This window comes from Leuciscus leuciscus, assembly GCF_965113295.1.
Source record: "Leuciscus leuciscus genome assembly, chromosome: 9".
Classification (NCBI taxonomy): domain Eukaryota; kingdom Metazoa; phylum Chordata; class Actinopteri; order Cypriniformes; family Leuciscidae; genus Leuciscus; species Leuciscus leuciscus.
In genome coordinates this window covers 9,579,041-9,604,905 of record NC_138733.1, presented here as the reverse complement: position 1 = coordinate 9,604,905, position 25,865 = coordinate 9,579,041, and the positions used below count along the sequence as shown (strand labels likewise).

At 38.0% G+C, this 25,865-nt stretch overlaps 2 protein-coding genes, 1 long non-coding RNA gene and 1 pseudogene across 7 annotated transcripts in view; 3 read left to right on the top strand and 1 right to left on the bottom strand.

The window, feature by feature from the left end:
* Positions 1-19,740, top strand: part of LOC309506263 (glutamate carboxypeptidase 2-like) — an 81,121-nt pseudogene extending 61,381 nt beyond the window's left edge. The window contains exons 17-19 of the transcript XR_014211822.1: positions 17,472-17,553; positions 17,737-17,829; positions 19,090-19,740. The product of XR_014211822.1 is annotated as a glutamate carboxypeptidase 2-like (transcript). The remainder of the gene's footprint in view (positions 1-17,471; positions 17,554-17,736; positions 17,830-19,089) is intronic.
* Positions 1-25,865, bottom strand: part of LOC309506214 (NACHT, LRR and PYD domains-containing protein 3-like) — a 162,708-nt gene that overhangs the window by 84,163 nt on the left and 52,680 nt on the right. The gene's annotated exons all lie outside the window — the stretch shown is intronic.
* On the top strand, positions 3,293-9,381 carry LOC309506441. Of its 4 annotated transcripts, XR_014208737.1 has the most exons (8): positions 3,293-3,407; positions 3,587-4,773; positions 5,154-5,190; positions 5,372-5,442; positions 5,717-5,772; positions 6,015-6,096; positions 6,499-6,609; positions 8,379-9,381. It is a non-coding gene; the product is annotated as an uncharacterized lncRNA (long non-coding RNA). The 4 variants fall into 4 exon arrangements; XR_014208736.1 differs by lacking the exon at positions 5,154-5,190; XR_014208738.1 differs by having other exon boundaries at positions 3,298-3,407; positions 3,587-5,190.
* On the top strand, positions 13,731-17,476 carry LOC309506339 (putative N-acetylated-alpha-linked acidic dipeptidase). Its single transcript, XM_082180204.1, has 9 exons — positions 13,731-13,840; positions 14,262-14,390; positions 14,512-14,631; positions 14,759-14,841; positions 15,194-15,257; positions 15,461-15,528; positions 15,689-15,777; positions 15,886-15,976; positions 16,094-17,476. The coding sequence occupies exons 1-9, from the start codon at positions 13,765-13,767 to the stop codon at positions 16,484-16,486; spliced, it is 1,113 nt and encodes a 370-aa protein (XP_082036330.1). The 5' UTR covers positions 13,731-13,764; the 3' UTR covers positions 16,487-17,476.

The window sequence follows — 25,865 nt, the reverse complement described above, 5'->3', positions numbered from 1 at the left end:
TGATCTTTGGTCTGTTAAGTCCCAAATCAGTCTGAGTATTTAAGACATTAGCCTTATTTCCTTTGGACTCTCTGAAAGTTTGTTTGTTAACAGATGTTAAGCTGAGAGCGTAAGATGATGTGACTGGATTACAACCAATCTCTGCTTCTAACGAAACAAATGCTGCAAAGGTCTTAAAGTCAGGAAAATCCTTATTGTCTCTCAAGGTTTGTGTAACTTGTCGATTCCAACGCGAAGCAGCCCATTCAGGTAGTTTTTGAACTAACTTTTGGTTTTCGTCACAGTCATTTAAGATTTGTAAACTTGCAACATGAGGTATGGCATCTTGACAGGCGTTAAGGAAATCCGAAAATTCTCTAAGTCCAATAGCATCCTTTGATTGAATTTTTGGCCAATTTGCAAGCTTCTGGCGAAAAGCACGTTGAATCACAAATGATTGACCATACCTTTGATCTAATTTGCTCCAGGCATCCTTATAAGCTTCGTCGTCACTCCTGTAAAAGGTACCATCCAAGGTTTTGCGTGCCGATCCACCCACATACCTTTTTAGATAATAAAGTTTGTCAGCAGCAGATATACTCTTTCGATCAATCAATGACATAAAGGAAGCCTTCCACTCAACATACTGAATGGGATCACCATTAAACACAAAGGGCTCTGGAGCTGGCAATCTGTTCAAATTTATGCTGTCTTGTAGGGCTTGAACAAGAAAAGGCAGTTCATTTTGAGATGGAGATATGTCATTAGCAGGTTGGCTAGAAAAGCTTGGAGGCAGGCAATGTTGTTCTCTGATAACCCGGTTTATTGAAGGATTATCAACTTCCTGCACTGCTATCCGATTATAGACCTCGAACCTTGCCTGTGCTACTTTTAAATCCTTTTCCGCCTGTAACTGCTCTAGTTCACGTTTTTGAGCATCTAGGTCTCTTTCTTGTCTCTCTTGCAACTCGTGAATTTTCTCCTTCCGTTTATTTTCCTCCATCAGCATTTTGTACTCCACTTCCTTTGCCGCCAATTCTGCAGCTGCTTCGGCATGTTTTGATGCTACACATGAAGATGCAGAATGATGACTTGACCGAGCACTAGACTTATGGCTAATTCGAGAAACAGTAGAGCCATAGATAGAACGAGCATGGCTAGATTCAAGCAAATCCTTCAAGCGATGTTTTACTTGTTCTACATCAAATTCATCAATGCCTGATATTCTTTCATAAGCAACTTTTATTATTTCTGTTGTCACAGCCTCACAAGCATCAATACGACGTCTCAGTTCAGTAGATGGCGTGACATAATTTCTAACTTCAACATAGATATGCATAACTTTCTCCTTTTCCTCTTCCAAGATGTCAATTAGAGTTGCTAGCTGGCTCTCAGTAATATCAGACTTGAGTTGATTTCTAGCCTTACGTGCAGACATTTTCCATTGTTCGTACATGGAAATAAGCTTTCTTTCTCTCTTCTGAATTTCATCTTTTTGAAATGCAAGCATTTTTTCTGTAGGATTTCGTGGACGAACAGAACGTCGAGGACCTTGAGATTCTGCTAAATCTTCTTGAAGTTTACTTTTAAGTTCACTCAAAGTTTGTTCTTTAGTCTCAATTGTCTCTATTATCTGTTGTCTGTTTAAACTCTCTGTTGATGTTTGATATTCATGATTAAGGGTTTCAATATCATGTTGGAGACTATTAATCAGCCCTTCACATTCAACAATATCAACACAATTATTTGACTCAGTCATTTTAAAATTACCAGATTAACACACACAATAATATAAGATGTCCAGCACAGTTAAAAGTCATTTAAATTACAAAACAGTAATCATGTAGCCTCAAACATTAATATCAAGTGTTTTAAATAACCCTTTTTAATAGACAAATATTTCCTTTAAAACTCGTATAAATATCCCTTCTTCAAACACAACAAAGGATTTGGTCTTTCAAAAGGCTTTAAACATTTCAACCCTTGTATTAAACTTGAAGAAAATGTCTATCGTTGGTTAAATGTTTCACCTTAATATCCTTTTACTGCTGTAGAAGTGCGTAGAGGGATAAATGTCACCTGAAGAAGAACACAGTCTTTCGCAATCCGTAGTGTATCGTTTAATCCTTGATTTCAGCCGTAGTTATCCATAAACGAACCACATTTGACCATCGGAAATCGACCTGCTGCCCGTGAACATCCACTTCTTAAAGACCCGTCGGCATGGACACCAGTCATTAACGCAGCAGAGTCGAACGACGAATGGCCAAGCTCTTACTGTAGCTACCCCACTTGAATGATGATCAAATTACTCCTTAAACTGATGTTTCCATTAGCGTTTTATTCGTGACACTCATGTAGACACCGTAAGAGCTACAGCAAAAACACAAACAATAAAAACAAACAAACACTGTCACTCCAACACATTAACCAACATCACAATAAAACTATACAATTACAAAAATGATAAACATTACACTTAGTTTACCTTATAACCCTCAAATGGGATGCACAAAACTTCATGGGGGGGGGAGAAAACCGTCATGCAATAAGCTGCGTCCTTCACGAAAGTGTGCGCACATACACATAGCGGAAACAGAACGTGCTTTATACACATGTTGGTGCACGTTAAGGCCGTATCATAATAAAAGTCCTTCAAAATAACTATACACATAGATCGGTACAGACCTTATAAATTCAAACAAATTAGCAATCATTTACATTTTGTCCATCATCAAATTCTCTCTGAAAGGAAGTGGAAATATGAGCTGGACGTCCTGATTCTCTTTCTCTTCAGCCCAGTCCAGGATGAACTTCTGCACAGAGACTGTTTTCCCAATGCCAGCGACTCCCTTTGTCAGCACAGTTCTGATGGGTTTGTCTTGTCCAGGTAAAGGTCTAAAGATGTCACTGCATTTGATCGGTGTTTCCTCTGTTGCTGCTCTCCTGGATTGTGTCTCAATCTGTCTCACCTCATGTTCATTACTGATCTCTCCACTCTCACTCTCTGTGATGTAGAGCTCTGTGTAAATCTCATTCAGGAGTGTTGGGTTTCCCTGCTGTGCTGTTCCCTCATACAGACACTCAAACTTCTTCCTCAGATTTGATCTAAACCTGTTGAGGACTTCATGGCTGTAAAATGAAAATACCACAGTATTAATAAACACAATGTCTTTTTTTAATCATATATTTTGTTGATATGTAATACCTGAGATCAGTCTGTGAATCTCCTCTGAGTCCACTCTTAAAATCTACTGTCCGAATCATAAGCTATGTTTCCATCAACTTGTCAATCGAATTATCTGAAGTTCGGTAAAAAAAAATCATGCCCAGCAAACACAGAACGTTCCCCTAACGTTCCCGTTTGGTTCCCATTTGGTTATTTTTTTGGGAACCAAACAAGAACGTTCTGGGAACGTTCCCTGTAGGTTATTTTTAGGATCTATGTTTATAACATTAAGGGAACGTTCCCAGAACGTTCCCTGTAGGTTATTTTTAGGTTTAAATTTATAACCTAAAGAGAACGTTCTGGGAACATTCCCTGTAGGTTATTTTTAGGATCTATTTTTATAACTTTAAGGGAACGTTCCCAGAACGTTCCCTGTAGGTTATTTTTAGGTTTAATTTTATAACCTAAAGAGAACGTTCTGGGAACGTTCCCTGTAGGTTATTTTTAGGATCTATTTTTATAACTTTAAGGGAACGTTCCCAGAACGTTCCCTGTAGGTTATTTTTAGGTTTAATTTTATAACCTAAAGAGAACGTTCTGGGAACGTTCCCTGTAGGTTATTTTTAGGTTCTATCTGCATAACTTTAAGAGAACGTTCCCAGAACGTTCCCTGTAGGTTATTTTTTAGGTTTAATTTTATAACCTAAAGAGAACGTTCTGGGAACGTTCCCTGCAGGTTATTTTTAAGTTCTATTTTTATAACTTTTTATAACCTCCAAATCCGAGACCATGGTCCTCAGTCGGAAAAGGGTGGTTTGCCCACTTCAGGTTGGTTCAGTTCCTGCCTCAAGTGGAGGAGTTTAAGTATCTTGGGGTCTTGTTCGCGAGTGAGGGAAGGATGGAACGGGAGATTGACAGACGGATCGGTGCAGCTTCTGCAGTAATGCGGCCGATGTACCGGTCTGTCGTGGTGACGTCCAACCAAGTTTTATAACTTTAAGGGAACGTTCTGGGAACGTTCCCTGTAGGTTATTTTTAGGTTTAATTTAATTTTAATTTTAATTTAATTTAATTTCTTAAACCAATTGAATGGTTTGCAATGTTTTGTGCTTTAACACCATTTTTCAAATGCTTAATTAAATGACCATTATCAGGCAGTAGATAATGCCTAAGTAATCAATAACTTTGCTCATTGGTAGGCAGTCTTTTTTAGTTAATTATTTTTAGGTTTTATTTGTATAACCTAAAGAGAACGTTCTGGGAACGTTCTCTGCAGGTTATTATTTTAATATCACTTAACAGGCAGATTACCAACTGACAACGTCGTCAGTACGGTCCCCTAAGGTTATAAGATAACCAACAACGTTCAGATCTATTCGCAATAACTTTTTATTAATGATATTTTAAATTATGTTATACATTTTAATTCTATATGTTTATTTAAATGCTGCGTGACTTTGAAGTGTTTTAATGCGCATGCGCGGAATCAAACACTGGAGCGCGTAATCAAACACTGGAGCGCGCACGTGAGCTGCGCGAAAGCAGGTGGAAACCAGAAACGTCATCATCAACAACTGACAAACAACAAAACTCCCGTCTGTCGCGGTTGGTTTCACTGCTTTCAGGTAAGTTTAGTCAACAAAATCTCACAAATAATACACACAAACGTCCCTGACACATTTCTTACGTGTAATTGACACGCTTCTGTTGAATATTTACTTTAAAGAAATGGTTTTGTGTCTTTGAAAAAGTCCGTTAGCATCTAAGCTAACCGGTTTCAGAAGAGAACGTTAGGCCTAAGTTACGTTAAGTTAAGGTCTTATTTATGAAAGTTTGGGTTTTTAAACACATATTTAGTGTAGATAACAGTTTTTTTTATAGTTTTGCTGGTAATTTGTCAATGGGTGATTGGAAGTAAGCTAATTTATTTAACCTAAAAGAATGCACTGTATTGTTAACTTAATCAGTGACGTCACTTACCAATATTGCTAAAATGTGATTTCAGAATAGCGAGAGAGAAAAAAAAGCCTCTACAACAAGGGGTGAGTTATTGTTTAATCATGATAATAATTCCATATGCATTTATTTCACAATATATTATCTTAAGATTTTTAGATATTTATCTTTTCTGCATTTCACCTCTGTTCTAGCTTGGTTCCTTTTATTAAACCAATCCCATGTAATATTGTTGGCTCTGTGACAAATAGCTTGTTATGTTCCTAGATCATCATGCTGTGATGGCCTGCTGCACCCCCTGTCCAAGACAATCTCCACGGCTATGAACCATATGACTAGTAAGCAAAACCACCTCAAACATACAGTGCACTACTGTTCAAAGGTTTGGGGTCTGTAAGATTTATGCTTTTGAAATAAGTCTCACATTTTAAAATCATTAACCCCAGGGTTTTTCAGTGAGATTGTCCTTGAGAAGCCTGTAGGCTACATAATCAGCTAAATAATAGGCGACTAATACAATATTATAATGGTCATAGTTATAATAATAATTCATTTAACTATTATGATAACATGATATCCTGATCATTAGTATATTTTATTTTATTTCTTTAGGTCTGTTTTGAATTATGTTGGCCAATGAGACTGACACCATACTGTCCAACTCAAAGGTATTTATGTATTTGTATGGTTTTTTTTTATTGATCAATACTGAAATTCTTTGTACTTTTAAATGCTGAATGTGGTTCAGGGGGTCGACAACTTTAGTCAGTTATTTATCACAGATATCTTGGGCAGCTGTGGCTCATACTCTTAGCCTTTAAAAATGTTTGAATTGATATCCCCAATGCAATATCAGGGGGTAAATATATCATTAGAGTTCTTAAAGTTATGGCTTTGCTCTTGTTACCAGATGAGATATAATCCCTATTGTTTGGCCCTGTGATTCTTCAGGACAAGACCTTGATGCCATCCATAGTCAGTAGATGAAGAAGGTGAGTTTAGCCCATCTTGTCAAAATGCCCATCTTGGCGAGTTTCCTCGTAAACAGTCTTGTGTGTTTTAAACAGAAAGAAAACAGATGCGTGTCATTTATATTAGGTCTGCGCATTCGTCTTAAAGGGACAGTAGCCTAACGTACCCGCAGCTGTTTGTGTCGCCAATGGTGATCAAACATCAAAAGAGAAAATGACTTGTAGCTTTAGCAAAGATACATTTAATTAATTTATAGTTATTTTATTTTTACAGTGAAGACTTATTTTACATTTTGATAATTCAGTTTCTGTACCTGATGTTTTCAGATTTAACTGAAAAACATAATGCACTGCTTATTTCAACTGTATTTTTCTTCTATTGTATTTATCTATGCTTGTTATCTATTGTAATTTTCTATGCAGGTTCACTCCTCTACAAAATCCCCCCAATAGGGGTTATGCGGAGCGCCCAGCGGTCGAACCGGAAAGAGGTCTAAGCATTTCTGCTTTTCACTTCTGTACACATCTGCAGGGGTAGGTGATCTCGGTTTACTGTTCATTTTCGCTTATTACACTAAAATTCTTATTTCTGTTTTAATTAAAATGTCACGAATGCTAAAATATCAGAAAAGGGAACATCCGAACAGCAGTTTTTGTTGTGTGCCGGTCTGCTCTATGTCGGGGAAAATGAGTAGCACAGAAGTACAAATGGGTTCTGTACTCATAAAGTGACATCAACATTCGCGTCAGCAGTAGCATTCGCCATCAGGCAAGTGTTATTTAAAGGTCCCATGACATGAAATTTTCAATTTCTGAGGTTTTTTAACATTAATATGAGTTCCCCTAGCCTGTATATGGTCCCCAAGTTTCTAGAAATTTCAATCGGTATAAATCGAGCTTTTCCTATCTTTCTCTGCCTTTGAGAAAATGGAGGCTCAATCAGGCTGATCTTGAATCCCCTCTTTATGACGTTACAAGGAGAAATGTTACCTCCCCTTTCTCTGCTTTGCCCGCCCAGAGGATATTTCTCGCCCATGAGAAAACGAGCTAGGAAACAGGAACGCGCACGCGCGATTTTAGTTTGTCCACGAGAGACATAATGGCTTTTGAGCGAGCAAAGCATAATAATTGTTCAATAATTGGATGTACAAATGAACACTGAAGGGTCAATACAAAGCTGGGCTTGCTGAACGTCTGAAACTAAAGTCTGGATCAATCTCTTTGGCTCAGCTACACACCTCGGACAAGTAAGTCAACTAATGATATATAAGTGTGTTGCTTTACTGTTTATGGTTACCTAGCTTGTTACACGTAGAATCTGGCTGTAACATTAGCTATGCAGTTTATGTGTGTGAATACACACACTGTAACGCGAGTGTTGTACACTTCTTTGTTATTTGGATAACCGTTTTCCTGTTGGTAATATGGCGCGCGCGATATCCGCATTTCAAGATCGCAGAGCTTGATGTAATTGTAATAAGATAAATGACAGACGTTACAGATCTCTCATGAAAAGGCAACAGTAGGTTCGCGTTAGCTACATGATAATAACTGTAAACCATCCGAATAAAGTACCGTATCCAAACATAATATTTTAAACCTACCATTCGGAAACGTCCTGCTGGAGCCGCTGAATTGCAGCTTCTCCATCTGGATCAGATTCTGGGTCAAACTGAAATGCTTGAACGACTGCGTGTCTTCGTGCCATTGCAATATATCCAACATAAACAAACATGCATGGTATCGTTGCGCAAGATGGTCAAGGCCACACCCACCCTCCACCGTGCGCCGCCTTTCTCCTCCTCATTATCATTTAAAGCTACAGACACCAAAACGGCCTGTCTGAAGGAAGCTCATTCTGGGACTGGTTTGTAGTGGCTATAATTCTGCACCGAGGCTGAATTTTTGGAAAGAGATTTCAGATACAGTACTAGGGACCACTAAGGTCTATATTAAAGCCTACAAAAAGTAGCATGTCATGGGACCTTTAAATAAACTCCTGATGTACTTACAAACTTTCCAATGCCTGGTTTAATGAGTACAGAACCTATTTGTACTACTGTAGAAGTTTGGTACCATTCTGGGCATTATTAGTGGGGTAATTTACCAGATACAAACCTGGAGCCGCGCATGCACTAAACCATACGGCTGATATCTCTAAATAAACTCTACATTTTTCAATATTGTGCAGCCCTAATATTGAGCATATCTTAAAGTGAACTTGGAATGATAATTTGTGATACCAGATGAGATGTATGTATGATAGATTTTGAACTGTAATATATATATTTTTTTTTTTTCAGGTTTTCTGGGATCCCAGCGGAAGGCATCAAGGCATCAGATGTTGGCCTGGACAGATGTTCCTGTAAACTACACCGACCTTTGCTTTTGCATGGATGGCTGATTATTACCATGTTCTGTGAGGGCATCATTATAGCAAAACTGAGCACCTGTGACAGTGGAATTTGTAGGTGTAAAGTCACAGATAAAAAAAAAAAAATTGATAGTAGTTTCAAACTTTTTTGCTCTTTCTCTCTCATAAACATAGCAGTTACAGGTTTTCAAATTCTTCATTGGAGGTGAGACTTATACGTTATATGTAGAGCGAATTCGCAGGTCAGAGTTCACTAGACTTGAATATTATTTTCTCTGTTTTTTATTTGACTTCAGAGTTGAAAGTGGGCTTAAAGGGTACATAGGCTTAATGGTTACCCTTACCCCTATATAAAACATTCCTCTTTTGATTTGTAGTCTGAAATAATAAATAGTGCAATATAAATAAATGCAATGTAGTGTTTTCAAATATAATACATTTTTCTATACACATTGATGCTGAAATATCTGAATAAATACACGATACCAGCAGTGCTCGTGCTCTCATATCTCCTACAGCTTGTGACACACAATCCCACCTCACTCTTTTCATTTGCTCCGGATGAATATTAATGCCATTACAGGGCTTGAATTTTGGCATGGGATTGTGTGTACATGTAACGCATTGTCTTTTTATTTTCTTGTTAAATTTGCAGATGGTTTTGGGAGTTTAAATGTTTTGAGCGGAGTGAAGATTGGCACATTCATGTATATTGTATATAAATGAAGACTTTTTCAATTTTGTTCTAAGTTATAGGCTACAGTTTGCAAAAAGATAGTTTTAATTAAAATGTTTGTGCAGTTTTATTTATTGAAATATTTTCATGTTTGAAATATTAAATGTAAATTACTGTTCCTGAATACATTTTGCTAACGCTGTTTTTGATGACTTATTTTAGGTTGATAATTAAACAATGAATCAACAAAAACATGGATTGTGTGCTGATTTATTTATTTAATGATAGTTTCTGTAAATTCAATTTATTGTAATAATATATTCATAGGATTTTTAAGTGTTTGAACAATAAACAATGTAGAATATGTTGTTTGTAGACCTATAATTTGTGTACAGGCATATCAGGATGTGTAGACGTTAGGAGAACCTTCCAGGAACGTTCCGAGAACCTTCCGGGAACGTTCCCCTAACCTATAGGGAACGTTCTATTAACGTAAAGAAAACTTTCCTGGCTAACCAATAGGGAACGTTCTTGGGAACGTTCTGGGAACCAAAAACTAACGTTCCCAGAACGTTCCCAGAACGTAAAATTGTTAGCTGGGAATAAAGCTCGTGAAAGTGTGTTTCCATCAAACGGCTTTAAAGCGAATAAAAACCTGTGCGTAATGACGTCACATGCTGTTTTGCGATCAAATTGGTATATCGAATTGATTTGAGACATTTTAAGGTGTTTCCATTCATTTTCGCACTGAATCGCACAACATTCAAGCAAACATTTGCGAACAAAGTTTTGCTAGACAAAATGGATCGCGCCATCTACCAACAAATGATCAATATTGCACAAGTTGTAATAGTGCAGAGTCCTGCACGGGTCCATTTTTGGAGACCAGCCCCCGCCCGTACCCTCAAAGTTCAGCACCAGATCTGACCCGTGCCCGCGCTAAATCGCACACTTGAAATCATTCCATTTAAAGTGCTTTATTTTTTATCTCGCACCTCTCCCAACATCACAATCCGATTGTTAAGTCTGACGTCACGCGTGACGTTTAGCCTTTTCCGGGTCCTAGCGCTCCTCTCGTCCAGAAATAACAATGGTGGAACCTGTAAATTTATTTACGATCACGTCCTTTAGTGAGGCACCGTTGGCGGTCAAAAAGGGTTTAAATTCCTTTAACACCAACAGAGTGGTTAGTGTAGCTCATCACTCAGGTGGCATAATTAAGGGTAGAGTCCCGGCATCAATGAAAAAGAAGATTTACGAGGTTGAAGTGAGTTTGCTCGGGACATGGGACACAGCACTGCGGCATTGTAAAAACACTCAATAACTAAAACACTAGCGAAAGCGGTAGGTAGGTAGAGAGGACCTGGACTTTGGACCCGGAATCGGAGAGTGGTTACGTCACGACTTAACAACCGAATAGCCTCATGAATGGGCTAATGAGCGCTAAAGTGCGCTTTGTTTTGGGCCCTTCAAGTAGCCTAGGCTACCTCCAGTTCACGCGCGGGCGCCTCTCCGTGTCCTGATTATTGCCTGCTATATTTTTGATCGCAAAACTAATTAGCTCTTATTTATTAAATCCAAGGAAAATGGTTGATTAAACATTGGTTAAAATTAAGATACAATTAATACAAAACGAAATTCACTTTAAAGAAAGTCTTTCTACAAAAACAAACTTAATAAAGTGGTCAAAATCATTTGTCTCCCGATATTCGGGATCATCTTATCTTATTCATGCTTTTTTCATATAATCAACATGCAATTTTAAACAAATATATATATATATATATATATATATATATATATATATATATATATATATATTATTTTATTTAAACATGAATATGAAACTAAATGGTTTTTTAATGACTGGGCTACAACACATAGGCTTATTAGCCTGCCCTACAATCATTGAATATTATTTTTGCTTGATTGACGGGTTTTTATTTAAAAGAAAGAGCGTAGCCTACACAATACTTAGGCCTACTAAAATATAATTAATATTATTTTATTGCATTTGTATTAGTTGTTTGAAGAGTTAAAAAAAAAACAAAAAAAAAACGGTCGATCTTAACGCAAGTTTACAACCGGCCAGTCGGTCGGACTAAAAGGGGAAAACAATTAATTGGGTCGGTCCTAAATTGACAGGGTCGGTCCTAAATTGACAGGATCGGTCGGGTAACGGCAAACAAGAATATTTTTAAGGATGCCCAAAACACATATTTGCGAGTGTGTAATGGCAATTTAGACATACAAATATTGCACATATTCTTCATCCGCTACCCGCCCGCAAGGAGTTCATTATCCGCCCGCATCCCCGCCTGTGAAGTTTAGGAATGTCACAATCCACCCGTTTTAGCCACTTTTATGCGGGTACCCAACCCATTGCAGGACTCTCTAGGTGCTTATGTGACAGCTGATAGCGACATTATTTGACTATTATGGCATTTCTTAGATTTTTTGATGGTGCTGTAGCTCCCCCTATAATAGCCATAGCACCTGCATGCCCAGCACCCCCAAGAATTGTCTGTAATTTTTTATATTTATATTTTAATGTCATGTTTGAATAGTCTTTTTCATGTTGTTAAAGATAGGAGTTAAATAATAATTTAAAAATCGCGAGCGGGCGCGGGCGCCGTGAGCGCTGAGCGAGCAGGAACGAGTAACGTTAGTGAGTTGTCGTCGAAAAAGATGGATAAAGCAAAAAAGCTGTCGGGGACTAAAAATAGAAAAAGAAAGAGGGAAAAGGAGATGGCATGTCAATTGATGCGACAGCAGCTAATTAAGTGGATGGTGAAAGGCTACAGGTAGGATTTTGTGTGACATCCAGGCATGTAGGCTACTGGCCATCGGGACTACCGGGTCCGGGAGATTCCCGGTGGGCCGACGTGCTTTTTGGGCCGATACATCTCTTTTTTTTCTTTTTTTTTTTGTCTTAACGGCCCATAAACGACGCCGTACTTCGGCGGCCCATTCGTTTTGTTTAGTTTAGTTTAATTGGCGGCGCTGGGTTAGTGCCGGTGTAATGCATTGGTCAAAAAAAGTCAGCGTTAGTTTTTTTCTCCTGACACCCCATGAAACACGTAGATCAGCGGCCCATTGGTTATTTTCTTGATTGACACTGGGCTGGCCCAATCACATCTTTAATGTGAAGTAGAAATACTCTCTCAAGTATAGAAATTAGTACAAAACTAATTATGAAAGTTTCATTTATTTTTCAGTGCATTTGTTTTGCAATATATGGCTATTACTATCATGGGATTAATATTAAAACTATTATTATGTAGTAGTGTAATGTAGACTGACACTGTAACTAAAAGAGGTTTGAATTTTTCTTTGTTTAATTTGCACACTGAATATGGGTTGGAGCTTTTAATTTTTAACTCTCAAAGTGCACCAGATTGATGATTGCCAAAATTGTTGCTGCATACCCCTCTGACACTGGGTAGTTGCGTCCCTGTCTATAGCCCTTGCGTCGAATACTTTTACATATATATACAGTATATAATGCGGGTGTGTACGCATGTGTAGGCCTATACCAAGGGTGGTCCGATGCGAACTCCATAATGAAACGCCCCACAATTCAAAGCACCTTAAGTGTTGAGCATCCCCATAGCACCTGCAACAGAAAATCTCTGGAGCCGCCACTGTTTTTTAGACTGTCCTTTGTGCATCATTTTGCCATAAAAACATGTTGACACAAAGTGGCCAAATATAGGGTTCGTTAGAAATAGCAACTCAAATGTTTATGAATTTTTCGTTGCTTATGGTCAAAATCAAATTGAGGTGTTTGATACCTGTTGGTCTCACCTGTCCTGATCTCCTGTGCTGCATTCCTCAGGTCTTGAATGTCTGGATTTAGGACAGGTGTGACTATACTGAGACCCCATAGATCTTTATTTAAATGCAGGTGTTTAAATACCTTTTATTTGGATAAATATGTTTACAGATAAACACAGTCTTGAAGAAATGTTCAAGGGTCCCACAACAGTGAAATATCAGAGAATTTAAAGATCTGTGAAACTCATGGAAATAAAACAGTGATGTAGCCTATATTTATTTTCTGAATGCATTTTTTTGTGTGTGTAATTATGTTCAGCTCTAAATATTGCATTAGCTAGAAATGGCTCTTTGTGAGTTAAATTCTTTCATAAACATGCTAAACCAAATCTGCATGGAAAAAAAGTCATGAAAATCCATCAAATGGTGTGTGAACCCCGGATGTTTTGCTCACTTTGTTTATTGTTGCTTTCAATGATACGTTACACAAAATAAAGGTTATTTTTGTAGAATTGGTGGTTCCATGAAGAATCTGTAACATTAATGGAACCTTTCCATTGTATAAAATATTCTTTAGATTCTTAAAATGTTCCTTACACTTGTTTCTTTGAAGAACTGTTCACTGAAAGGTTCTCTGGGGAACTCAAACTGGTTCTTCTATAGCATTTCTGTGAAAAACCCCTTTAGGAACCTTTATTTTTAAGAGTGAGTGCATTTATGATGTTTAATTTTGAACAGACCTTCATCATGACTTTTTCTTATGCACATTAAACAGATTGCTAATATTTCTCAGACCTGGTTTGGTGTAACGTGTGTGTTTCTCATCATCTAGGCTGGTTTGCTCGACCTACTACTGTCAATCATGGACACGCGTCGAAAAGCTTCCTGCGAGACTTTCTGGATGAGATGCAAGCAGAGAATATTAAACACCATCTCAGGTTCCTTCAAATAAACTAGTCCTGATATTATTGAATGATATTAAGTGCATCTAAAACATAAGCTGGTGATACAACTGCATGTATTGTTGGCGGATTAAAGGTCATATAAATATAGGAGTTGCATCCTTTTTAGGTAATTTATGAACTAAAAGTGTTTATCTTTTTATTTTGTTTATTTAATAATAGTGTTTTTATTTAGTTAAGGGAAGAATGTTTTAATGTGGAATGAATATTAATGTTGTAATGTGAATGCTGGATATTTTTGGTGGGTTGATGTTGCAGCAGTTTTCTCATCCAAGACAAAGTTCTCCTGCGGGAGACATTAGAAGTACTTTGACACACAGTCTGTTAGCCTAGTTGTCCTTCTCATTTGGAGATGAGCCAGTCTAGATTATGTTTGTCTCATGTTTGTCATATATAGGAAGTTCACCAGGCTTCCACACCTGGCAGGAACGCAGCAGAATCTGGATCTGGCGGAGCAGATTGGAGCCGAGTGGATGGACCCGTATCTACAACGTGATTGGCTGGATCCGAGGAGCCGTGGAGCCAGGTGACATTACATTATCTGGTTTATTTTGGGGGTCATTTTTCGGAGTTGAGCTACTCTCTGTTTGAGAGTTTGCGTAGCTTTATTTTATACTATCTAGTTGAGTTTGGTTGTGTGTGTTCAGACCGGTACGTGATTCTGGGCGGCCATCGTGACGCTTGGGTTTTCGGAGGGATTGATCCCGTGTCGGGAGCCGCTGTGGTGCACGAGAACGTCAGAGCGGCTGGAAAACTCATGAAAAGAGGTGTGTGTCATCTCACCGTCTAGTTTAATGCCTGTTTAAACAGGACACTTATTGTGTTCTCAGTTTCTTTGGTGATGACCATGTGTTTGTGTGTGTGTGTGTGTGTGTGTGTCTGTGTGTGTGTCAGGTTGGAGGCCGAGGAGAACGCTGATCTTTGCCAGTTGGGATGCAGAAGAGTTTGGACTGCTGGGATCCACAGAATGGGCAGAGGTACGAGTAAATGAATGAAAGAAGGAACAAATGAGTGACTAAATACATGAATCAATGTATTTTAATTGATTGAATGTAACTAATGATGAAATAAATGAAGAATTGATTTGATTGATTTAATGAGACAATGCCTGAATGAATCATTGAATATATGAAAAAAATGCACAAAAGAATGAACAAAAAAATGCATTAATAACAATTGAATGAATGAACTACAGAATAAATGTACTAATGAATAAATGAATGAAAAGTTGAATGGGAAAAAAAATATGAATGAATGAAACGACTGCATGAATCTACTCTCTCTGTATCTCAGTTTGCTGAAAGCTGCTGTTCTTCTGTGTGTTTGCAGGATAAAGCCAGAGTCCTGCAGGAGCGAGCCGTGGCCTACATCAACGCAGACTCTGCTATCGAGGGTTAGTGACACTGACACACACACACACACACACACACACACACACACACACACACACACACACACACACACACACACACACACACACACACACACACACACACACACACACACACAGTATCTGAACAAGACGAGATCAACACTGCATTTACTGTCTGTCTATCAGAGATACACTCATAATGGAGTGTGTGTGTGTGTGTGCAGGTATGTACACACTGAGGGTTGACTGCACCCCCTCCCTACACACTCTGGTTTATGACATCACAAAGAAGGTGAGATTCAGTTTAGAAAAGTTAAGATCTATGTATCTGTTTGTCTGACTATCTATCTATCTATCTATTGTTCTATCGTTCTGTTTTACTATCAATATTTCTCACTGTATAAATGTGATGTTAATATGTGATAAAGTGTAAATAAGTGATGTTTCTGAAGGTTTTGAGTCCAGAGGAAGGAGAGGAGGGCATGAGTCTGTACGAGAGCTGGCACAAACGAGATAACTCCACAGACAGAGATGCACCATGGTACTGACGTGCAGCTTCGGGAACATGATGATCATAATCATCTATAAGACCATCTGACTGATTATAGATTCATGACATGCATCTCAGATGTGTGTGTTCTCCCTGCAGGATCAGTAAACTGGGCTCTGGTAGTGATTTTGAAGCGTATTTCATCAGATTAGGGATTGCGTCTGGAAGGGCGAGATACACTAAAAACCGGGTGAGTGTGTTTGTGTGCAACACTGTATTTATTTAAGTCCTGTCAGTGTTTACATCTACGCAAAATAGATTTAAAATTTGCAGCATTTCAATAGTTTTGTACCACCATTTCCCCCAGAAAACTGAGCGCTACAGCAGTTACCCGGTTTACCACAGCGTGTACGAGACCTATGAGATCGTGGAGCGCTTCTACGACCCGAGTTTCCGCAGGCTGGAGGCGGTGGCCCGTGTTCGAGGTGGACTGATCTTCAGTTTGGCTGATTCTCTGATCTTACCTCTGGACTGTACAGAATACGCCTCGTCTCTCAGCAAATACGCTAACAGCATTCACCAGCTAGCACTGAAGCATCCTGCCGCCATGCAGCAGTTCGGCATCTCATTCGATACACAAACTGTCCATCATTTAATATGCAAGATTAGTATGATCAAATCATGCACTCTAGCCGTGTTTTTGTCCAGGAACTGTTTTTCCCCCCGGACCTGTTGCTGTCTGCGTTTCCACCTAAATTAATAAAGTAATAACAAAATAATAATAATAAAAATAATAATAAAATAAAAAATAAATAAAATAAAATAATAATAATTTTAAAATAAAATAATAATAAAATAATTAATAAAGCCTGAGCCTGAAGTGTTTCCTGGGGAAAGTTCCTGCGGTGGAAACACGGCTTCTGAAAAATAAAGGCTCTTTATTGGCATTGAGTTCCATGAAGCACCTTTAACATCATGTAATCTTTCCATTACACAAAAGATTCTTTATAGTGGAAAACGTTTCTTCAGATGATTAAAATGTTATTCACACTCAGAAAAAATGGTTCTTATAAAGAGGACCTATTATGCTTTTCCCCCATGTTCATCTTTCTTTAGTGTGTAATGTTGCTGTTTGAGCATGTTTGAGTTCTTCTCTATATCAGTGTCACTGTTTCTGAACTCCCTGAAACGCCTCCATTGTAGTCTTGAGTTTCTTCCGGGAACGAACACGTCACAATATTCCTCATTTAAATAATTAGTACGCAGAATAAAGGGGCGGGGCCTGGTTGAGTTAGTTAGGAGTGTTGAAACTGGCGGTTATGGGAAGGGGCGGGACATTTAGAAAACACACTCAAAGCGCTTGACCAATCACAACACACTGATCCAGCCGACCAATCAGAGCACAGTGTGCTTTTCAGAAGGAGGGGCTTCATAGAGACAGGAACTAAACAGAGCGTTACGGACAGACTGGGAAGAGAGGAGCTGCAACAATGGAGAATATGGGAAAATGTTTTTTTGAACATTCAAGCATGAAACCCTGTTCTAGTAGAGCCAGAAACAAAACCAAGACTTTGAAAAACCTTTATTTTTTAAGGGTGTAGCACATAAAAAAAAAGTGTGCCATAGATATGAGTATAAGAATTGGATGCATCCCATCTCTCCACATGCAGTTATTTCCATGTCAAATGCAAAGCTCTTGATTTATCTCCTGACAGTCAACCTCTTTCTTTATCATGTGTTTCTAGACTCTCTCTTCTCAGCGGTTGAGAACTTCACGGTCGCAGCGCGAGACTTTCATCAGCGTCTTGATCAGCTCGACACTTCTAAGTATGAATGACAAAACAACAGCACAGTCTTCAGCTCTAAACGCTAGGTTTGAGTTTACGCACAGGTTAGGTGTTGTGTCACAGTGCTGTTATGGAGTCTCATGGCCTGTTATATGATGACGTGTTCCTGTGTCACATCTCATGACACATTACAACTGTTACCTTATCTTTATCTGTCTCTCAGTGCCCTGGATGTGCGGATGGTAAATGATCAGCTGATGTATTTAGAGAGAGCTTTCATTGATCCGTTGGGTTTGCCTGGAAGACCATTTTACAGGTAAAGCACAATCTATCATTACACTGTGAAGTTCATAACTCACGTTTAAAGGGGTCATATAATGCCATTTTTGTACAAGCTAATATGATTCTTTAGGGTCTAAATTAAAAGTTTGTAATATACTTTAATTAAAAATTCTCATTAGTATTGTAAGAAAACACTAATTTTACCTGGTCAAAAACAGCTCTGTTTTCAGCACGCCGTTTCAGTGCATGTGTGATAATGAGCTTTGCTCACCCCGCCCCTCTGTTCTGTGGGTACACCGTTTGTAACACAATAACCACGCGTTGTTCATTATAAACGTGGGATTATGAATTATATTGAGAACGTCGTACATAGAAAACATGCCGTAATGTACCCTGAGTGTAAACCTTAGATGCATTCATCTGAAGCCTGCAGCAAGGTTTGCAAATTTCGCAAAGATTAATATAAATACTAATATAAAGGTTAATAAAACATTACACTCACATCTTCTGGAGATTCAGCAGTAACACGTTGGTACCGATCCGTTTTTTCTCGTTTGTAAAGCTGTCTGGTAAACATGAAAGCGGGAATCCCCGTGAGGGAATCCCCGCGTCAATCCTTTGGGCATATCGCTTCAAAAACAAAACTCAGCCACTGCATCTATAACGGCTCAGATTTAGGAACATCCAAATGACTGCTGTGTTCCTTATTACATCTAAGAACAGAACACCACAATCGCTTAGACGCCATTCTACTCCAGCATATCAACAATGGCGGACTACTATGACGACGGCTGTCACAGCTTGCTCAGGGCGGGTCTTGTGTTGAAGCACGGCTGTCAATCACAATCGCGGGAGGGGCGTACGATCTTATGACGTCACAATATCGAACGGCTTGATTTCATAGATGGTCAAACATATAAGGAGATTAAAACAAAACCACTGGATGGATTTTAATCATGATAGGATGGTTGTGTACAGGCACTGCCAACAGACATTTCAGTGCAATCAACTTGTAAAAGTGCATGTACCATTATATGACCCCTTTAAAACTTAGGATTAGTGGTTTAAGTCTAAAAACAGAAACAATCAGACGTTTTGTAGTATTAGAGCTCTAAAGAACGGCTTTTTCTTGGTATAGTTTGCTCCTACCCACAATGCACTGTGAAATGCCAAATTTAGCATAACCTGTACTTCCATTAAGAAGGTAATAACACTCAACAGTGTTTTGTGGATCAGTTTAAGTATTACCCGTGTCTGATTAGATGTTTGTCTTTTTGTCTTTCGTTTCTTCCAGGCATGTCATCTTCGCACCCAGCAGTCACAATAAATACGCAGGCGAGTCTTTCCCAGGGATTTATGACTCCCTGTTCGACATTGAGAATGCGGTGAACCCGCAGAAGGCCTGGGACGAGGTCGAACGCCAAATCAGCATCTCTGCCTTCACCGTCAACGCAGCCGCCGGGACGCTAAAGCCGGTCGTCGGACAGACAGACTTCCTTTAAATCTGCTTTTCAAAACATGCTATTGATGCACGACTACAACATGTCAGCAAAATAGTTAGTTAACATGTCAATGTTTGATCAAACGCAGCGACTATAAGGACCTGACATGCAGATCTGTCTCTCGCGAGCGAGCGGATAGATCGTCAATATTAAGCAGATTTCTTTCATCCAAAGAGATTTGCAGGGATGGCATTCATTTCTTTAATTTAGTTCACAATCTTATTCAGTTAGGGTTAACTGTAATGTTACTGTCAGCAACCCTGATCTAGAACCAATAGGCAATCACTACCGACATATTTTACAGGTTTCACAGTGTTATTTTTGATGAAGTGAACTGTACAATGTCATAAAGTTGAACATTTCTATTGACTTACATTGTAAATTGTAAAAGCAATGTTTTTTGTTGCTTGTAAATCTTGCATAAATTGTGACATTTGAGATAATTATTTGTAAAACTATTCTTACATACACATGTAGAATTACAAAACATGCAAATAGAACTTGTTTCTGAACTTGAATTCATTGTGAAATCAGACCCGATACGATAAGGTTCAACGCGACATAATCTCGAGTCACAGCCAATCAGAAGAGCTTGTGGGCGGCGTCTCTGTAAGCGAAATGGACAAATAATTCATAATTATTACACTACTTTGACATTATTTTGTCATACAAAAATAACCAAAATTGCAGCAGCTCCAACAGTTAATGATAGTTAGTTAGTTATTTGGATGCATTAGTTTGATATTTACTATATTTTGATAACGTTTTAATATTATTATAATATTAATGTAAAGATGGTGTAAATGTACTTCTATCCCTCACAGCTTCGTTTTCATTCACATCTAAACTGATTAGAGTGTAAAGCAAGAACAGCGGCTGCGCTCATCCTACACAATCTATATTATCAGATTATCATAATATCGGATTATTATGAACTCCAATAAAATAAATCAATAATCTCACAGATTTGCCAGATCATACAGCGGGTGAGGATGCAGGTTTAGTTGATCACTGCTGTCTGAGAGCCTGAGCGTGTCGGCGGGAGTCAAGCGATCATTTTCTCTTGGTCTTGATCCTCTTTCTTCTCATTGGTCGGTTGAGGCTTTGGAGGGGGCGTGTCCAGCCGCCCCCAGGTTATAGGCTCCTCCTTCTTCATGACCACCTCCACTTTAGAGGCCATCATGTTAACAACACTCTTACTGATGTCAATCACCTGTCAAACACACAATCATATATCAACAAAATGACCCAAATACACTGCAAAATCATGAACTTTGAATTCTTCTTATGTCATTAATATAGTCTCTTTTTCTAACTTTTTAGTACTAATGTAATCCAATCAAATATGGCATAAATAAATGGATGTATGAGAATTACATAGTTAAACAAATGTAATATATATTATAAGGTCAACTATATTTACTTTTCCTTCCACTAACTTATCATTTAAAAAAATAAAAAAACAAGTTTGTATGTAGGCAAAATGTATATTTGTCTAACCAGTGTTGGTTCATTTCATTTTAATTTCAGTTTTAGTATTTTTGTTATGTGCTTTTGTCATTTTTATTACTTTTAAGCTTTAATTTACTTTTTATTCCAGCTTTAGTAATTTCAGCACTTGAAATAATTTCTTTCAGTTTTTTCAACATTTCACATTTTTTACTTTTCATCTAATATTTATATTTCAGCTTTATTTCAACAACACTGTTGTCTACAAAGTAATTTCATGCACTTAAGTAGATTTTAGAGAAAAAGTTTTAAGGTCATAAACAAATTCAAACTTTTCAATGCATGTGTAAAAAAAATTATAAATATAAATATAATAAATATTAATTAAATTAATAAGTTTATCAAATTATCTGAACAAATTGTCTTATTATAGTTAACTAAAAAAAACATTTGTTACTTTAACTAAAATAAACATCAACTGAAATAAAATTAAATATTAAAAAACGTTAAATTCTTGTATTTCAGCCATTAACTTCAATAAAAAGTAAACTAATAAAAGAAAAAAAACTAACCAAAAAAGAGACAAAAACCACAACAAAATTACTAAACCTTTAACCAAAATTAAAATGCAAAATATATAAAATAAAAGCTAGTTCAAAATATGAATAAATCGATAATGTTATCTCAATGACACTAAATGTGTTTTAAGGACAGATAATGGATGGTCACTGAAACTCACCCCCCACAGGCTCATCTTCAGCTCAAACTCTTTTTCTCCATCAAAGTAGGGCTGCTCGATTATGGAAAAAATCATAATCACGATTATTTTGGTCAATATTGAAATCACGATTATGTAACACGATTATTTCACATGACTGGGAACGTGTTGCATTTATTAAAAAGACACGGTAACACTTTACAATAATGTTAATTAGTTATCATTAGTTAATGTATTAACTAACATGAACTAACAATGAGAAAAACATTTGTTACAGTATTTATTAATCTTTTTTAATGCTAGTTAATAAAAATACAGCTGTTCATTGTTTGTTCATGTTAGTTTACAGTGCATTAACTAATGTTAACAAATACAACCTTTCATTTTAATAACGTATTAGTAAATGGCGAAATTAATATTAACTAAGATGCTGTAGAATTATTGTTCATTATTAGTTAATCTTAACAAAGGTAAGTTAGTTATAATGCTAATTAATGAACCTTATTGTAAAGTGTCACCAAACACACCTTTCAACAATTCTTAAAAAATCGAAATTTGAACATTGATTGTACTTTTTGAACTATTAAAATAAATAATGTAACAGATAATAGGCTCCTTCAATGAGTATTTTAATAATTCCCGCAGATCTAGCACTTATAATGCGGGAAATTCCCCCACAAACATTGATTCACTTTAGCATGTAGATTGTATGAGTATCTTAAATGAATCCACAAAGATTATAAAATCAATAATTTAAAAACTTTCTCCAAGACGCAATTGTGTTCAGCGCGTGAGTGTTCAGCGGTGCTGCGTGTCTCTCTCTCTCTCTCTCTCTGTCTCTCAAAATGCGCTGGACAAGGCAAGCGTCGAAACTACACTCTCGCGTTTATGAGTCGGGACATGATGGAATTGTCACTTGTACAATCGGGCCAGCATTACATCGTAACTAAAGTTTATCATTTTCACTTCTTTTTAAGTCTTATCAGTTTAAACATTGAAGCTGGGAGAGTTTACGGCATAGGGAAAGGGCGGATGTGCGCGTGTCATTCAGAACACAAGACAAAATAAGAGCGTTCTTTCAAAACAGAAAATGGCAAAATAATCGTTTTTACTCGATTATACTATTTTGGTGATTGTTGGGAGCAAAAATCGAAATTGAAATCGAAATTCAATTAATTGCACAGCCCTACATCAAAGATCAAGCACATTTTCAGCTGCCGAAAAAATCATTCATCAGACAACAAAAGTACAGACCATTAATAAATAACATCACCACACTGGACAATGGCAAAAACACACAGGGCGTCGTTACACTACATCCTTATGCATCGCTTTCTGTCAGGACTTTTACATGCTTTTCCCAAATAACGGAAGTGACCTCGACGTCCGGGTTAGCGGTAGCATTAGCCATCAGACAAGTGTTATTTAAATAAACTCCTGATGCTTCTGGGGTGTGTTTGGCTCGAGGTCATGGTGCAAAGGACCCTGTCGGTACCAAGCGGGAAGGAAGTCGACCGGAAGTTGAAGCCGGCCGCGTGCCACCATCTTGTAGCAGAACTTCACCTGCTGTTAGCATCCCATTGACTCCCATTCATTTTGACGTCACTTTGACAGTGAATAACTTTACATCTGAGGCGTTTGAAGACTCCATTTGTCCATTATTTATTTCTAAAGAAACACGACAATGTATAAAATGCTCCATTACCTTGTATCTTACGTCATGGCCCCGTAAAAACAGTTTTTGTAAAAGTAGGCTAACGATTGCGTCATAACCACGCGACACTCTGTCGCACAGTAGAGAGATTACCGTATTGACGGGAGGAGAAGCTCGCGGGCAATCGGGGGGACGTGGAGGCAAAATGACAAAATAATTAATCAGAATACTTAGCAAAAGTTTCTCCTGCTCCTAGCTCATGGACACCTCCTACTCACGGTCTCCGTCTCTGCAAGATTCGGAAGGGAATGATTCAGATTTCTCATGCCACAGCCACTAGAAGACAGACGGGTTGCTCACGTCACATCTACGTCGTCAAGCTCAGTTTGAGTCTGCGCGTCAGGAACGGAAGTCCTAAGAAATCGCTGAAAATGGGCTTCACTTGCCTCAATTGAGTTCCAATGAGATGACTCTGTCCATTTCTTATACTGTCTATGGTCGGTACACGATCCGTTCCACCTGCACGATCCGTTCACGCATGCGCGTAATTACGTAGTAGAAAACGTCACGGTTTTCCTACACTATCGGAACCACGCATGCGATGGCACAACTTGCGGCATATTTGTGTAACGTTATCCCCCATTTAGCATGTTATGTTTTGAGGTTAATTTTTAATTAGTCAGATGTTAGATAATTATAGCCTATACTTTTTAAATATTGTGTATCCTTATTAAAGTAAATTAGAAACAAAACACCTGCAAGTGTACACCTAGAAGAGTAAAAATTACAGAAGGCTACGTTAATTAAACTTTATTAAAACTGCATATGGCAATCAATTTGCACTTCCAAAAGTCATACATTTGTGGAAAAAAACGAAATAAACGAATATACAAATTTATTTTAAGTATAATAAAATAAAACAAAAAACAAAGGCAGATCAGAACATTTAATGAACAAAACCGGGTTCTGTACATGGCAGACAGTAGCTAGCGAAAGCCGGGCGATAAAGGTCGGTAAATGGAATCAGTCAGGATACATCCACAAATCCAGAGGAGCAAAGAAACTAAATAGCAGAAAAATCTAAGGAAAAACTAAACAGGTGTGCAAGCGGTTACCAAAAAAAATGTTTCTCAGTGAGTTTCCAAAAAAGGAAAAAACATTAACGTACAACAAATCTATGCGCTTAAGTCGCTGTCTGTTTGGTTTCCATGGTGACGCGTCATTGCTTGTTACGTGACACACACACCGCAGCCACAACAGCGCTGAATGAATGATGAGCTGCTTTTATGTCATTTTTCCTTTTTTACATTTGTTAGCTATGGCATGAAATATCTGGTATTCCGATTGTCAAATACATGCAACGCAATATATACTGTATATAGCAAAAAGTATTGCAAGAAAAAGGCTAAATGAATGCGATCTTAAGACGATTTTTTAAATACTCGACGGGCCGGATTAAACAGCCCAACGTCAATGTTGTTTACAGAAGACAATAAGGAACATAATATGCATTTCTTTTTTTTAAATAATATGCATGGAACAGATCGTGCAGTGTCGTAAATCGTCGCAAAACAGAATTATCATTTGCGCATGTGCGTTTTCTACTGCGTCTACTACGCATGCGTGAAACGGATCGTGCAGGTGGAACGGATCCTGTACCGACAGACCCTATTGAGAATGAGGAGATGTCGTCACGACACAGCGCCCCGCCCTCAGAGACCGCGTCATCCTCCCCTTTCCGCCATTTTGGGAGGATACCCGCCAGCACCGTTCATTGTTTGTATTGATAGTAGAGGAGGTTGTCGCACTATTTTAGAATGCCTGGAAAACACTGCTGTGTAAAAAAACTGCTCCAGTGTCTCACACGATTGTCATGGAAACCGTAGGAGCCATGTATTACAGTTTTTTTGTATTTTAAAATTTAAAAGTAAAAAAAAAAAATCATTTTTGTTTGGCATTGGTAGTAAGTTTCTCCCTGTAAGGACCCTTTTCTTTTGCCGCATTCTTCTCCATTTATTCTTAATTTTCTCGTAATTTCTATTATAATTCCTCGAGCCGTCTTTCCTGCTCCGTCTCTGCATTGCTCTTGCACTGTTGTCCCTGGCAACCCATAGCGTATCCTCCCAAAATGGTGGACGGGCTCAATTCGTCACGTGACAGCAAGCTACCTATGAGTATGTCCTCATTCTCAATAGGTTGATTTTACTCCGAACCTCCCTTTAATGAAAAACTGGAAAAGGTTAATAACAGTAAATGATAATCAGCACTCACTTTATCACACACACGCATTTACATGCAAACAAATAATCTGGTAGTAATCAGATTGACGGCTCGGACTGAAAAGCCTTCATGTAAACACCTTAATTGAATGAACTCAAACCGAATGAAATTTCTATCGGATTGGGTGGTTTATTCCTTTTCTAATCCGATCGAGAGGACATGTAAACACTTGATCAGACTGAAAACCGAATCTGGAAAGTACTGTGTGTGTGCAATGATGTAATGACGTATGATGCGTACGAGCTGTTGTAGTTGTTGAATGAAGTGTCATGAATGACCAACACAATCTCACGGCCTTCAGTCCTTCTTTCAGACTCTCATCCACAGTTTCGGGTGCAGGTACGGGTGTTTTTACTGCGGGATAAATATAAGCAGCACGGCACAACGGGTCATGTGCTCATTGTCTCCTAATTAGGACCCGACCCGTAATATATAAATATTAAGTCTGCTGTTTAAAACAAAGTAGG

Excerpts from the sequence above, each read along its gene's own strand:
- LOC309506339 (XM_082180204.1), top strand. The coding sequence starts at position 13,765 with ATGGACACGCGTCGAAAAGCTTCCTGCGAGACTTTCTGGATGAGATGC. Across the intron at positions 13,841-14,261 it reads AATATTAAACACCATCTCAG|GAAGTTCACCAGGCTTCCAC; the intron begins GTTCCTTCAAAT and ends TGTCATATATAG. Across the intron at positions 15,258-15,460 it reads CGCAGACTCTGCTATCGAGG|GTATGTACACACTGAGGGTT; the intron begins GTTAGTGACACT and ends GTGTGTGTGCAG.